General features: G+C 47.0%; 1 protein-coding gene across 1 annotated transcript in view; it reads left to right on the top strand.

Moving 5' to 3' along the window:
* ASIP (agouti signaling protein) overlaps window positions 1–9324 on the top strand; it is a 159566-nt gene extending 150242 nt beyond the window's left edge. Inside the window, exons 4-5 of the mRNA XM_010386492.2 lie at window positions 2332–2393; window positions 8973–9324. Coding sequence (XP_010384794.2) covers window positions 2332–2393; window positions 8973–9149 — 239 coding nt within the window. The 3' untranslated portion in view covers window positions 9150–9324. The remainder of the gene's footprint in view (window positions 1–2331; window positions 2394–8972) is intronic.
* The last annotated feature ends 5845 nt before the right edge of the window (window positions 9325–15169 follow it).

Below are 15169 nucleotides of genomic sequence, written 5' to 3' on the forward strand. Positions count from 1 at the left end.
AATGCTCCAGAACATACGCAAGGCTAGGATGGACGAGTCCTGTCATGTCAGGGTTGGGAATGACGACTCAGGGGAAAATATGAGGGGCATTGGAGATCTGGTTTGACTTCACCTGGTAATAATCATAGGCATACTGTGTGGTAGGCACTGTGAGGCGAGTATGGTCTTTATTTGTATTTCACAGTTGAGGAACTTGAGGCTTAGGACAGTTAAGAAACTAGCATGGATCACACAGTTTTTAACTGGCAAAGCCAGAATTCAAAATCAGGTGCTTAACTCCAGAGCCTAAGCTCAAAACTAATATCCCTTACTACCTTGCCTTTTGCTAGGAAAAGAGGATATTTGAGGCTAGGTGAGGTGGCTCATGCCTGTAATCCCAGCACTTTGGGAAGCTGAGGCATGAGGATTGTTTGAGCCTAGGAGTTCAAGACCAGACTGAGTGACATACGGAGACCCTGACTCTACGGAAAAGTTTAAAAACTAGCAAGGTGTGGTGGCGTGTACCTGTAATCCTAGCACTTCGGTAGGCTAAGGTGGGCAGATCTCTTGAGCTCAGGTGTTCAAGACCAGCCTGGTCAACAGGGTGAAACCCCGTCTCTACTAAAAATACAAAAATTAACCAGACATGGTGGCATGTGCTTGTAGTCCTAGCTACTTGGGAGGCTGAGGCAGGAGGATCACTTGAGCCCAGGAGTTTGAGCCTACAATGACTGTGAGCCATGATTGTGCCACTGCACTCCAGCCTGGGTGACAGAGTGAGACCCTGTCTCAAAAACAAACAAACAAAAACTAGCCAGGAATGGTGGTGTATGCCTACGGTTCCAGCTATTTGGGAGGCTGAGGCAGGAGGATTGCTTGAGCCCAGGAGGTTGAGACTAGTGAGCTGTGATCACACCATTACACTCCAGCCTGGGTGACAGACAGACCCTGTCTCAAAAAAGAAATTTTTTAATAAATAAATAAATAAATAAATAATCGGCCAGTCGCAGTAGCTCACACCTATAATCCCAGCTCTTTGGGAGGTCGAGGTGGGCAGATCACCTAAGGTCAAGAGTTTGAAACCAGCCTGGCCAACATGGCAAAACCCCATCTCTACTAAAAATACAAAAATTAGCCAGGCGTGGTGGTGCACACCTATAATCCCAGCTACTTGGGAGGCTGAGACAGGAGAATCACTTGAACTCAGGAGACAGAGGTTATAGTGAGCTGAGATTGCACCACTGCACTCCAGCCTGGGTGACAGAGTGAGATTCTGTCTCAAAAGAAAAAAAAAAAAAAAGAAGAAGAAGAAAGAAAGAAAAGAGGATATTCTACACATATCAGACAGGAAAGTAGAGGAACATCAATATTTATTTCTCTTCAGTGTAACAGACTTTTCACTTTATAAACAGACTTCATTTATCCTCAAGACAATACTGCAAGGCAGATACTATGGAATCTTTTGTGCAGATGAAAAAACTGAGTCTCGCCGGGCGCGGTGGCTCAAGCCTGTAATCCCAGCACTTTGGGAGGCCGAGACGGGCGGATCACGAGGTCAGGAGATCGAGACCATCCTGGCTAACATGGTGAAACCCCGTCTCTACTAAAAATAGAAAAAACTAGCCGGGCGAGGTGGCGGGCGCCTGTAGTCCCAGCTACTCAGGAGGCTGAGGCAGGAGAATGGCGTGAACCCGGGAGGCGGAGCTTGCAGTGAGCCGAGATTGCGCCACTGCACTCCAGTCTGGGCGACAGAGCGAGACTCCGCCTCAAAAAAAAAAAAAAAAAAAAAAAAAAAAAAAAAAAAAAAAAAAAAAAGAAAAAACTGAGTCTCATGGAAGATAAGTAAGTTACCCACAGCCACATAGTCATTATATTGGCAGAGTCAGGATTCAAATCAGGTCCCCCTGGCTCCAAAGCTCTGAGGAATGGAAAATAGGAAACACAGGTGCATCTGTGTGCAAGATGGGAGTCCATTTTCTGAGTTTCACAATGTTCCTGCACCTGCCACAATGGAGATGAAGGAAGAGGCACCTGGGGTGACTCTGAGTGGCCCAAGCTCACCTAGGTAGAGGGACCAGGCCACACAAGAGCACCACAGGCAGATCCCAGTGCCTGCTTGGATATCCCATTTGCCTTCCCTCAGAGGACACGTTGCTATCAGTGCCTGGCTCCAGGTCACCATCCGGGCTGACAAGAACCTACTGGCTTGAGTCCTACAGTGTGATTCATCCAGCACGCTGCTTCTCCTCTCCCCCACCTGGCAACTTCCCGAGCCCCTCTGCCCCTCTCACTTCACTGCAACTCAACGTCCCCAGAAACATCTCACTTTCCTCCTTTTGTCTCTCTTTGAAGCGCTGAACAAGAAATCCAAACAGATCAGCAGAAAAGAAGCAGAAAAGAAGAGATCTTCTAAGGTAAGGGCAGGGAAGTTCTGGGAGTTCTCACTGTTGGGGTGAGACTGGACTTACAGAAGGAGGACCCCCAAGCTCTGGCTAGGAACTAAATGAGAGATTTTTCAGGCCTATATTAACAAAAGAAACTGAAAGCTACTAAAGACTTCCTGGCTTCAGCGCTGAGCCAGACACCCACAGAAGCCCAGGGAGCTGAAGTCCACTGAGCAAAATAGATTATGAAAAGCAGCTTCCTCTTCTAGTTAGCCCCTGCCTGAAATTTCACCATCACTCATACTTTTGGATGAATGTGGTGTTTCCCAAACCTCAGTCATTTCAGAACCACATTTACAACTTTTGCCATATCTGAGTTCCACCTATTTATTTAACATATTTATTTAAAATTAAAACTTAGGCCAGATGCGGTGGCTCACGCCTATAATCCCAGTGCTTTGGGAGGCCAAGGTGGGCAGATCAACTGAGGTCAGGAGTTTGAGACTAGCCTGGCCAACATGGCGAAACCCCGTCTCTAAAAATACAAAAATTAGCCAGGTGTGGTGGTGGACACCTATAATCCCAGCTACATGGGAGGCTGAGGCAGGAGAATTGCTTGTACCCAGGAGGTTGAGGTTGCAGTGAGCCTGAGCCATTGCACTCCAGCCTGGGTGACAAGAGTGAAACTCTGTCTCAAAACAACAACAAAAAAAATTAAAACTTAAAAAATACAGTTGACTCTTGAACAACATGGGTTTGAACTCATGGGTCCACTTATACATTGATTATTTTATTTATTTTCTTTTTTTTTTTTTTTTTTTTTGAGATGGAGTCTCGCTCTGTCACCCAGGCTGGAGTGCAGTGGCGCGATCCCAATTCACTGCAGGCTCCGCCTCCCAGGTTCACGCGATTCTCCTGCCTCAGCCTCCCGAGTAGCTGGGACTACAGATGCCCACCACCACACCTGGATAATTTTTTATATATTTAGTAGAGACGGGGTTTCACCATGTTAACCAGGATGGTCTCGATCTCCTGACCTTGTGATCTGCCCGCCTCGGCCTCCCAGACTGCTGGGATTACAGGTGTGAGCCACTGCGCCCAGCCTTCTTCTTCTTCTTCTTCTTTTTTTTTTTTTTTTGAGATGGAGTTTTCAGTTTTCACTCTTGTTGCCCAGGCCAGAGTTCGGTGGCATGATCTTGGCTCACTGCAACCCTCACTGGCGAGTTCAAGCAATTCTCATGCCTCAGTCTCCTGAGTAGCTGGGATTATAGGCACATGCCACCATGCCCAGCTAATGTTTTTGTATTTTTAGTAGAGATGGGGTTTCGCCAAGTTTGCCAGGCTGGTCTCAAACTCCTGACCTCAGGTGATCTGCCTGCCTCAGCCTACCAAAGTGCTGGGATTACAGGGGTGAGCCACCATGCCCAGCTGATTTTTTAAATTGGAAAATTTTTTTAAAGACTGACAATTCGGAAAAACAGGTGAATCTTGTTACCTAGAAATATTTTTTAAAATGAAAAAAAGTATGTCATTAATGCATAAAATATATGTAGATACTAGTCTATTTTACCACTTGCTACCATAAAATATACATAAATCTATTATAAAAAATTAAAATTGCCCAAAACATATACAACACACAGACAGTACATGATGCCATTCAAAATAGAAATATAACCAAATGTAAAGATGCAGTATTAAATCATAACTGCATAAACAACTGTAGTACATACTGTACTACCATCATATTTGTGAAGCTACCTCCTGTTGCCACTGCAGCGTGCTCTGGTGTTGTGAGTACATGCTTAAAACGCTCTGTGAGCTAATCATCTCTGCACAAGGAGTCTCACCAGTGAATCATTATTGCAGTAAAATGTGATCCCTCAAGGTTCTCGTGTATTTTTCAATGTGTTTAATGCAATATTGTAAGCCTTGAGTAGTACCAAGGGCCCATACTAGGTGCTACTAGTGATTCTGGAAGGGTTCCCAAGAAGCAGAGAAGAGTCATGACATTACAAGAAAAAGTTGCTTGAATTGCTTGATTCAAGCAAAAAGGCAGATTAGAAAGTGTTAGAACGGCACTAAGTACATGTTAGCACCAAATCAGCCCTTTCAAGTTGAAAAAGATTGAAAAAAGAATCCTTTCTCATTGTATAGTAGGTGGTACCATAGGTGGAGCTCTGCAGCTTCAGCTGCTTACTATTTCAGACAGACAATACATCTTGTAAACAGATGAACTTATGGTATCAATAAATACAGTACGGTACTGTAAATGTATTTTTACTTCCTTATATTTTCTTTTCTTATAATCAATCTCTACTTATCCAATAATTTTCTTAATAATATTTTCTTTTCCCTAGCTTACTTGATTTTTTTTTTTTTTTTAGAGATGGGGTGTCGCTCTGTCACTCAGGCTGGAGTGCAGTGGCACCATTTCGGTTCATTGCAACCTCAACCTCCCAGGCTCAAGTGATCCTCCTGCCTCAGCCCCGCAAGCAGCTAGGACTATGGGTGTGCACCCCATGCCTGGCAGATATTTGTATTTTTAGTAGAGACGAGGTTTTGCCATGTTGCCCAGGCTGGTCTTGAACTCCTGAGCTCAGGCAATCTGCTGCTTCTGCCTCTTAAACTGCTGGGATTACATGCATGAGCCACCATGCCCAGTTTACTTGATTATAAGAGTACAGTATATAATATATATAACATAAAAAGATGTGTTAATCCACAGTTTATGTTATCAGTAAGGCTTTCCTCTGGCCAACAGTAGGCTATTAGTAGTTAAGTTTTTCGGGAGTCAAAAATAATATGAGGGCCAGGCACGGTGGCTCACACCTGTAATTCCAGCACTTTGGGAGGCTGAGGCAGGCAGATCACTTGAGTCCAGGAATTCAGCACCAGCCTGAGCAACATAATGAAACGTCATCTCTACAAAAAATGTTCAAAAATTAACTGGGGTGTGGTGGTGTGCTCCTGTAGTCCCAGATGCTCAGGAGGCTGAGGTAGGAGATTCGCTTGAGCCTGGGATATCAAGGCTACAGTGACTTGTGATCTTACCACTGCACTCCAGCCTGGGCAACAGAGTAAGACCCTGTCTCAAAGAAAAAAGGATTTTTGACTGTGTGTAAAGAGTTTGTGCCCCTAACCCCTGCATTGTTCAAGGGTCAATCGTATATAATTATGATAGAAAACTAGTATCACTTGCCATAAATAGAAGGTAACTATAAAAATATGTAAAGTTGGCCAGGCATGGTGGCTCACACCTGTAATCCCAGCACTTTGGGAGGCCAAGGAGGGTGGATCACCTCAGGTCAGGAATTTAAGACCAGTCTGACCAACATGGTGAAATCCCATCTCCACTAAAAATACAAAAATTAGCTGGGCATGGTGGTGCGCGCCTGTAATTCCAGCTACTCAGGAGGCTGAGGCAGGAGAATCACTTGAACCTCGGAGGTGGAGGTTGTAGTGAGCCAAGATCGCACCACTGCACTCCAGCCTGGGCGACAGAGCGAGACTCCATCTCAAAAAAAAAAAAAAAAAAAGGAGAAAAAAAGGGGGGGGGGGGGGCAAAGTTAAAACATTGTTAGTGAATTCTGGATGAATGGATGGTATTGCCTACCAAAGGCTCTAAATTTGAGGCCTAAATCTCTGTGTTAAAAGGCAGATTAGGCCGGGCATGGTGGTTCACACCTGTAATCCCAGCACTTTGGGAGGCTGAGGCAGGCAGATCACCTGAGGTTAAGAGTTGCAGACCAACCTGGCCAACATGGTGAAACCCTGTCTCTACTAAAAATACAAAAATTAGCTGGGCGTGGTGGTGCACACCTGTAATCCCAGCTGCCCGGAAGGCTGAGGCAGGAGAATCACTGGAACCGGGGAGGTAAAAGTTGCAGTGAGCCGAGATGGCACCACTACACTCCAGCCTGGGTGACAGAGCAAGACTCCATCTCAAAAAAAAAAAAAAAAGGCAGATTAGAAAGTGTTAGAACGGCACTAAGGACATGTTAGCACCAAATTAGCCCTTTCAAGTTGAAAAAGATTGAAAAAAGAATCCTTTCTCATTGTATAATTCAGTGTCATTTAACATTAACGTTCCACCTAAAATCATACCACCGTTAACACAAGTTCCCACTTTGGGAAACACTGGACTGAGGCATTGCTGAAATGCACAGCTTATTCCTGTCTTAGTGTGCCTCAGTTTATCATATCAACTTTAACCAGAGCGAGGAGCACTGCATTAGGTATCAGGAGGCAGGATCTGGTACTGCGTGATCTTGGAAGTCCCTGCTCTTCTCTAGGCCTATTTTGTTGGCTGTAAAGTGAACATGCAAGATGAGATTATTGACAGATAAAAATATATAACTGACAAATATATTTATATGCTAAGCACTGGGAACATAGCAGTGAATAAGAAAGATACATCCTATCCCTGCTCTCATGGAGTTTACATTCTTGTGGACAAAACAGGTGAACAGCAAGTAAATCAATAAATAGGTAAATAAATTCAGATGATAAAGAGTGCGAAGAAATTACAGCACGGTAATGAGAGTGAGGGGAAGAGTGGTCTGGGAAGGCCTCTCTGAGGAAGTAGTATTTAAATAGACTGAAAAATTCAGTAACCTAGAGCAGCAGCGTCCAATGGAAATACAATGTGAGGCCGGGCGCAGTGGCTCCCGGCTACAATCCCAGAACTTTGGGAGGCCGAGGCGTGCGGATCACCTGAGGTCAGGCGTTCGAGACCACCCTGGCCAACATGGTGAAGCCCCGTCTCTACTAAAAATACAAAAATTAGCCGGGCGTGGTGGCACATACCTGTAATCCCAGCTACTCGGGAGGCTGAGGCAGGAGAATCACTTGAACCCAGGAGGCGGTGGTTGCGGTGAGCCAAGATCGCACCATTGTACTCCAGCTTGGGCGACAAGAGTGAAACTGGCTCTCAAAAAAACAAAGGGTACTCAGGAGGCTGAGGCAGGAGAATGGTGTGAACCCGGGAGGCGGAGCTTGCAGTAAGCCGAGATGGCGCCACTGTACTCCAGCCTGGGCAACGGAACAAGACTCCCTCTCAAAAAAAGAAAAAAAAAAAAAAGCAAAGAACTGTGATGTGAGCTACATAATAATTTTAAATTTGCTTATAGTCACTTCTTTTTTTTTTTTTTTTTTTTTTTTTTTGAGACGGAGTTTTGCTCTTGTTGCCCAGGCTGGAGGGCAATGGCACAATCTCGGCTCACTGCAGCCTCCACCTCCCGGGTTCAAGCAATTCTCCTGCCTCAGTCTCCCGAGTAGCTGGGATTACAGGCATGTGCCACCACGCCAGGCTAATTTTTGTATTTTTAGTAGAGATGAGTTTCTCCATGTTGGTCAGGCTGGACCCGAACTCCCGATCTCAGGTGATCCATTCGCTTCAGTCTCCCAAAGTGCTGGGATTACAGGCATGAGCCACCACACCGAGTTGATAACCACATTTTTAAAAAGAAAAAGAAAAAAAAAAAAGGTGCAATTAATTGTAATATTTTATTTAACCCAGTATACTCAAAATGTTAACATTTCAATATGTGATTAATTTTAAAAGTTACTGAAATAATTTATTCTTTTTGTTGTGCTAAATCTTTGAAATCTGGTGCATAGTTTACAGTACAGCACATCTCATCCCAATGCTCAGTTTTGATAACCATGAAATGTAGTTCTAACTAAAAAGTTGTGTTTAAGGGGAAAAATATTTTTATATTGCTTCAGTTTTACATTTTAAATTTAAATTAATTAAAATTAAATTTGAAAATTCAGTTTCTAGGTCACACTAAACACATTTCACGTACTCAATAACCACATATGACCACTGGCTACCTGTATCGAAGGTACAAAACCCAATGGCTATTTCCTTCCCAGGAAAGGAAGCAGCAAGCTATGACAGTAGTGTCCAAGACAGCTCCTGCTGGGTTCCCACAGCAGGAACTCACCTGCTGCGCTCGGTGCACAGTGGGGCAGCAAAGTTAACACGGGTCGGAGAGGCAGGCAAAGGCCAAATCTCAAAGGCCAAAAGAAGGTTCATGTTTCCTTTTAAGTTAAAAGAGAGACCACTTAGACCGGGCACGGTGGCTCACGCCTGTAAATGTAATCCCAGCACTTTGGGAGGCCGAGGCAGGCAGATCCCTTGAGCCCAGGAGTTTGAGAACGACTTGGACAATAAGTGAGACCCCGTCTATAAAAAATAGAAAATAAAAATAAAAATAAAATTAGCCAAGCGTGGTGGCACACACATGTGGTCCCAGCTACTTGGGAGGCTGAAGTGGCAGAATCGCCTGAACCCAGGAGGTTGCAGTGAGCCGAGATCGCGCCACTGCAGTCCAGCCGGGGTGACAGAGTGAAACTCTGTCTAAAAAACAAAACAAAACAAAAAGTAGGGAGAAGAGGGCCAGGGCCAGCCAAGAGCCAGGTCAGTCTGGATGGCGATGGAGGTGAGGGAATCAGACTGAGGGAGCGGGCAATGGGCGGTGGGCAATCGGGCGGGGAAACCTCTGGTCCGGGACCTCCCTAGCCCGAGGAGCTCCCAGGCACAGGTGAGGACAAGAGGGGCGGGCGTGGCCGGCTCATAAAGCCCCGGCGTTTCCCACGCAGAAGGAGGCTTCGATGAAGAAAGTGGCGCGGCCCCGGACCCCCCTGTCTGCGCCCTGCGTGGCCACCCGTGACAGCTGCAAGCCGCCTGCACCCGCCTGCTGCGACCCGTGTGCCTCCTGCCAGTGCCGCTTCTTCCGCAGCGCCTGCTCCTGTCGCGTGCTCAGCCTCAGCTGCTGAGCGCGCCCTCTCCCGGCCGCGGGCGCACAGAGTTTTGGGGACGCGGGGCGCTTTTCAGGCGGGTGATCTCTAACAGGGCGGCTTCCCACGACTGGGGGCGGGCGGAGGTTGCAGGAGGTGGGAGTTCAGGGAGACCTGGCTTGGGCTAAACTCGAAATACAATATATATAGGCTGCTCGAAGGTGTGCGGCTGTTTCTATAAAAGTCCCGAAAGTTCTCGATGCCTTCGCCACGGAGTCCCGCGGACTGCGCACGCGCTGCTCTCCAGGGGCTCAGGAAACCCGGGCGTCCCAGCCCCACAGCTGCACCCGACCTAGGGGTTGGGAACGAGGTACCGCCCCTGCCATTAAACAGAGAAACACCCGAGGCTGCCTCCAAAACCAGGGAATTCAGACCAGCCAGGCAGAAAGGAACCGCCTTTAGGTCTTAACACATTTCCTCCTAGGTGCTCCCCTCTCCCCAGGGGAAGAAACCGAAAGAAAGAAAGAGGCCAGGCACGGTGGCTCACGCCTGTATTCCCAGCACTTTGGGAGGCCGAGGCGGGCGGATCACCTGAGGTCTGGAGATCGAGACCATCCTGACCAACATGGGGAAACCCGTCTCTACTAAAAATACAAAATAAGCCGGGTGTAGTGGCGCATGCCTTAAATCTCAGCTACTCGAGAGGCTGAGGCAGGAGAATTGCTTGAACCCGGGAAGCAGAGGCTGCAGTGAGCCAAGATCACGCCATCGCACTCCAGCCTGGGCAACAAGAGCAGAACTCTATCTAAAAAGAAAAAAAGAAAGCCGAGGCTGAAGGATCACTTGAGGCCAGAAGTTAAAGACCAGCCTGGGCAACATAGTGAGACTCCCCGCCACGCTGCTCGTGTGTACAAAAAATTTTTTAAATTAGCTGGGTGTGGGGGCATGCGCCAGTAGTCCCAGCTACTCAGGCAGCTAAGACAGGAGAATCACTTGAGCCCTGGAGTTGGAGGCTGCAGTGAGCTATGATCATACCACTGCACTCCAGACTTGGCAACAGAGTGAAACCCTGTGTTTAAGAAAAAAAAAAAAAAAAAAAGGAAATAATCATTCCCATTCTTGTTATAAATCTAAGGTAGTGTCCTGTTCCCTCTCTGTTCCTTAACACAAGAAATAAACACACAACACCCCCACACACAGGAAAGCTGCCAGATGCTTGTTTTGTTTTCTATCATTTAGGCTGCAGTCCTACAGGGCAAGAAACTTTTGTTCCTTGTACTACAGCTGCTGCTGAGTAAATGTCATATTGGGAAGATATTGCAGTGACTCCTCCCGTTTTCCAGACATTGTTCACCAAGCAGGCACCATTTGGCCCCCAAGGGTGAGGCCAGGATGCAAAGCTAAAGACAGTCCATTAGTAACAAAGCCATTTGGCTGCTGGGTCCAGACAACCACATAGAAGACCAACCCATTCATTCATTCAGCAAATGTGTATTGAGCACCTACTGTGTGCCAGGTGCTATGGACATAGTGGTGAAGAAGTCCAATATGGATCCTCTCCTTGCAGAGCTTATGGTCCAGTGGCCCATGGCTATTGTCCCTTGTTAGAGGTTAGAACCGTTGTTAGCATATGTGGTCCATTCCCTCAGACCATCAGTTTTGGTTTTTCTTTAGAGATGGGGTCTTGCTATGTTGCCCAAGCTGGTCTCAAACTACTGGCCTCAAGCACTCCTCCTGCCTCAACCTCCCAGAGTGCTGGGATTACAGACATGAGCCGCTGTGCCCAGCCAGTTTTTGCTTTGTTTCTTTGTTTTGAGACAGAGTCTCGCTCTGTCACTCAGGTGGGAGTACAGTGGTGCAACCTTGTCTCACTGGAGCCTCCACCTCCCAGGCTCAAGCTGTCCTCCAACCTCAGCCTCCCAAGTAGCTGGGACTTCAGGATTCAAGATAGTCGTGTGTGAGTACCTGGGATTACAGGCGTGCACCACCACAACCGGCTAATTTTTATATTTTTAGTAGAGGTGGGGTTTTGCCATTCTTGAACTCTCGGCCTCAAGTGATCCACCCATCTCAGCCTCCCAAAGTGCTGGGATTACAGGTATGAGCCACCACGCCCCACCTCCTTCTCCTTTTCAGAATTCCTCCTCAAGCCTAAAGTGCTAAGAGCATGGTGCTGGGCCTCTCAAAACTCTGCTGGTCTAATGACCAGAATTGAAACTCACATTTGTGACTCAGAGTTACGGCTTGACTGTTAGGAGAATCTGAGATCGCCATCTCCAACACCATTATTCATTCTATTTCTGTCTCACACACATGGGGTGAACTTAACCTAGGAAGATTTACCCTACCTTTGTGGCCATTGATTGAGAATCATTTCTTCCTGAAGGGCATAGCCTTAAACTTGTGCCCAAAGTTCTCATAGTGTGGCCTTGAACAGGTCTTTTTTTTTTTTTTTTTTTTTTTGAGACAGAGTCTTGCTCTGTCACCCAGGCTGTAGTGTAGTGGCACAATCTGGGTTCACCACAGCCTCTGCCTCCCAGGTTCAAGTGATTCTCCTGCCTCAGCCTCCCGAGTAGCTGGGATTACAGGCATGTGCCACCATACCAGCTAATTTTTGTATTTTTAGTAGAGACAGGGTTTCACCATGTTGGCCAGGCTAGTCTCAAAATCCTGACCTCAAACAATCTGCCCACCTCAGCTTCCCAAAGTTCTGGGATTACAGGCTATGAGCCACCACAACCAGCCTGAACAAGTCACTTTTGATGCTACCATTTCCATGTTTACAAAGTGAGAAGTAAATCAGTCAGAGTATTTCAGGTGCAAACAACAGAAACAACTCTAGCTAGCCTGAGAGAAAAAAAAGGTAGAGGGTTAGTCTCCTGGAGAGATTTGGGGACCTCAAAGGAAAGATTACACGACATGCCTCCAAAAAAAAAAAAAAGCCCCTGAGGGGTGCTAGAGGAGCCAAGCGGACAATGTCTTCCAAGCAAAGCGACAGGGATGTCAGCTCCGACCTCTTCAGTCCTTGCACTGGACCATTCAAAATAATTCCCAGGAGAGGCTGATTCACCTGATGTGGGGCCAAGGGTGGTCCACCTTGACTGACAGTCCCATTGTTCAGGAAAAAATTCTCAAACCATGTTTTCCTCTGCTTTCACACCACCACAACAGTCATCAACACCCAACAGAGTTGTGTGACCCCAAAATATGAGGGGATTTCCCCCTACCAGCAAGCAATCAGTTCTGCAGTGGACACCAGCTGGGTGTCCTCCAATTCAACACTATCTACTTGGAGATGGCAACAGATCCCACAGTCTGAGGGCTCAGTCCCCAAGACTGCCCTCATTTCAGACACCAGTCAACAGTCTGAGCCTCTAGAACTTCTGACAACTGGCTTTAAGTTGGGGTTTCCACAACCCTCTTTGGGCTCAATTAATTTGCTGGAGGGGCTCACAGAACGCAGGGAAGCAAGGCCAGGTGCAGTGACTCACACCTGTAATCCCAGTACTTTGGGAAGCCGAGGTGGGAGCATCGCTTAAGCCCAGGAGTTCAAGATTAGCTTGGTCAACAGTGAGACCCCATCTCTATAAAAAATAAAATTAGCCAGGCATGGTGGCACAAGCCTCTAGTCCCAGCTACTCAAGAGGCTGAGGCAGGAGGATCGCTTGAGCCCAGGAGGTCGAGGCTACAGTGAGTCGTGATCATACCACTGCATTCCAGGCTGTGTCTCAAAAATTTAAAAACCAAAAAGAATTCAGGGAAACACACCAGTTTATTATAAAGGCTATTCAAAGGCTGCAGATGAAGAGATGCACAGGGTGAGGTATGGGAAGGGGTGCAGAGCTTCTGCGTCCTCCCTGGGCCTGCCACCTTCTAGGAACCCCAGCGTGTCTGGCTATCGGGAAGCTCTCTGAATCCTGTCCTCTTGGGTTTTTATGGAGGCTTCATTACGTAGGCATGATTGATTAAACCATTGGCCACTGGTGATCAACTTGACCTTCAGCCCCTCTGTCCTCCCCAGAAGTTGGGGGATGGGGATGAAAGTCCCAACCCCTAATCATGCATTTGCCCTTGTGGTGACCCCTTTTTTTTTTTGGAGGCACGTTGTATAATCTTTCCTTTGAGGTCCCCAAATCTCTCCAGGAGACTAACCTTCTACCTTTTTTTTCTCTCAGGCTAGCTAGAGTCGTTTCTGTTGCTTGCACCTAAAATACTCTGATTTACTTCTCACTTTGTAAACGTGGAAATGGTAGCATCAGAAGTGACTTGTTCAGGCTGGGTGTGGTGGCTCATAGCCTGTAATCCCAGAATGGTGATCAAATGATCCACCCGCCTCGGCTTCCCAAAGTGCTGGGATAGCAGGCATGAGCCACCACAGCCAGCCCCTCCATCTTTTTGAGCAACCACAGATCTTAGCATCACCACCCATTGTTGAGAAATTACCCCCAGTCATACAATAGGAACTTTAGAAAGAAATTTAACTCCAAGGGCCACTTCCCATTTGTGAAGAGGACAGGATAGGCAAGAAAAGAATTTAATTTGAACTGAATTAGCCAAACCATCTGTAGTCAATTTGAGTCTAGAGTAGACGTGTTACTCTCTCTTCTTCCATGTACCAAGAGTAGAGGGTGTGTGTGTTGGGAGGGGGGATTGGGTTCAGGAAGGAGGCAAAGGAATGTAAAATCCTTTAAAATTGCCAAATGCTTTCTGGTTCACTACAGAAACGAGATTTCTATTAATTGATTGCCTGCAGAAATAGTAGCTCTCCCAGCTGGATATATGAGTTGTAGAGTCTGGGAGGTGGCACCTTCTAAAAATGATGATGCTGACAATTATTATGCCTTCTTGTTGCCCAGGGAGCCCAGCAAATAGCTTTGTTGGAGTCCAGAAGCTTTTCACACTTTCCAGAGCTCCTCTTTAGAATCTGTGGACTCTACGGCTGTATAGACTACCAGAGCAATAGTAAATATTGAGCTGCTGCTCACTGCTCGAGGCCTGTGTGGTCTGCAGTTATCATCATGCCATACTAACAGTGATTATTTATGGAGCAGCTACTTCATGCCAGGCATGACACCAAGACTACCATATTAACATCTTGACCTAAGTATCACTATAAATAAGAGAACTGGGGTTCAAAGAGGTTAAGAAATGTGTCTAGAGAGACCTCGCACCTCAGCATGGTGATTCAGATCCAGCCCATGTCATTCCAGAGCCTAGGCCCTTAAGCACCAGGCCATTGAAAGCCAGGAAGAAGGGACTCTGCCTGCGTAGAGCCAACACCTTGCAGCAGACTTAGCCCAAGAGGTGTACCCAACAGACTCCCCATGTGACTCCCCAGCTCTCTAATGAGACCTTATCACCACCACCCCAGGGAGTAGTCTCACTAGTGGAGCTTCTGGAGACAAGCAGCTGCATCTTCTTTTCTTGGGTCAGTACGTACTCAAGAGGCCATGGGAGGTACAGGAGAGGGCACTGATAAAGAATCAAGAGGGGCTGGGGTACGGTGGCTCATTCCTGTAATTCCAGCACTTTGGGAGGCCGAGGCAGGAGGACTGCTTGAGTCCAGGAGTTTGAGACCAGCCTGGGAAACATAGGGAGCCCCTACCTGTACAAAAAAAATGTTTAAATTTGCCAGGCATGGTGGCATGCGCCTGTAGTCTCAGCTATTTGGGAGGCTGAGGTGGGAGGATCGCTTGAGCCTGAGAGTTCAAGGCTGCAGTGAGCCATGAATGTGGCACTATACTCCAGCCTGGATGACAAAATGAGACTTTACTGTAGAGTCAGATGGTCCAAATTCCTGTTCTAGCACTGCCCCTCACTTGCTGTATGACCTTGGACAAGGCAGTCTTAGGGGCGAATCCAGTCCCTTCATGGTGCAGCTGGGAGGGGACTTGGCCCAAGTTTTCTATTTTCTTTTCTTTTTTTTTTTTTTGAGACGGAGTCTCACTGTCAGCCAGACTGCGACCTCCGCCTCACAGGTTCAAGCGATTCTCCTACCTCAGCCTCCCAAGTAGCTGGGATTACAGGCATGCTCCACCACGCCAGGCTAATTTTATATT

The sequence above is a fragment of the Rhinopithecus roxellana genome, chromosome 13 (assembly GCF_007565055.1).
Source record: "Rhinopithecus roxellana isolate Shanxi Qingling chromosome 13, ASM756505v1, whole genome shotgun sequence".
Classification (NCBI taxonomy): Eukaryota; Metazoa; Chordata; class Mammalia; order Primates; family Cercopithecidae; genus Rhinopithecus; species Rhinopithecus roxellana.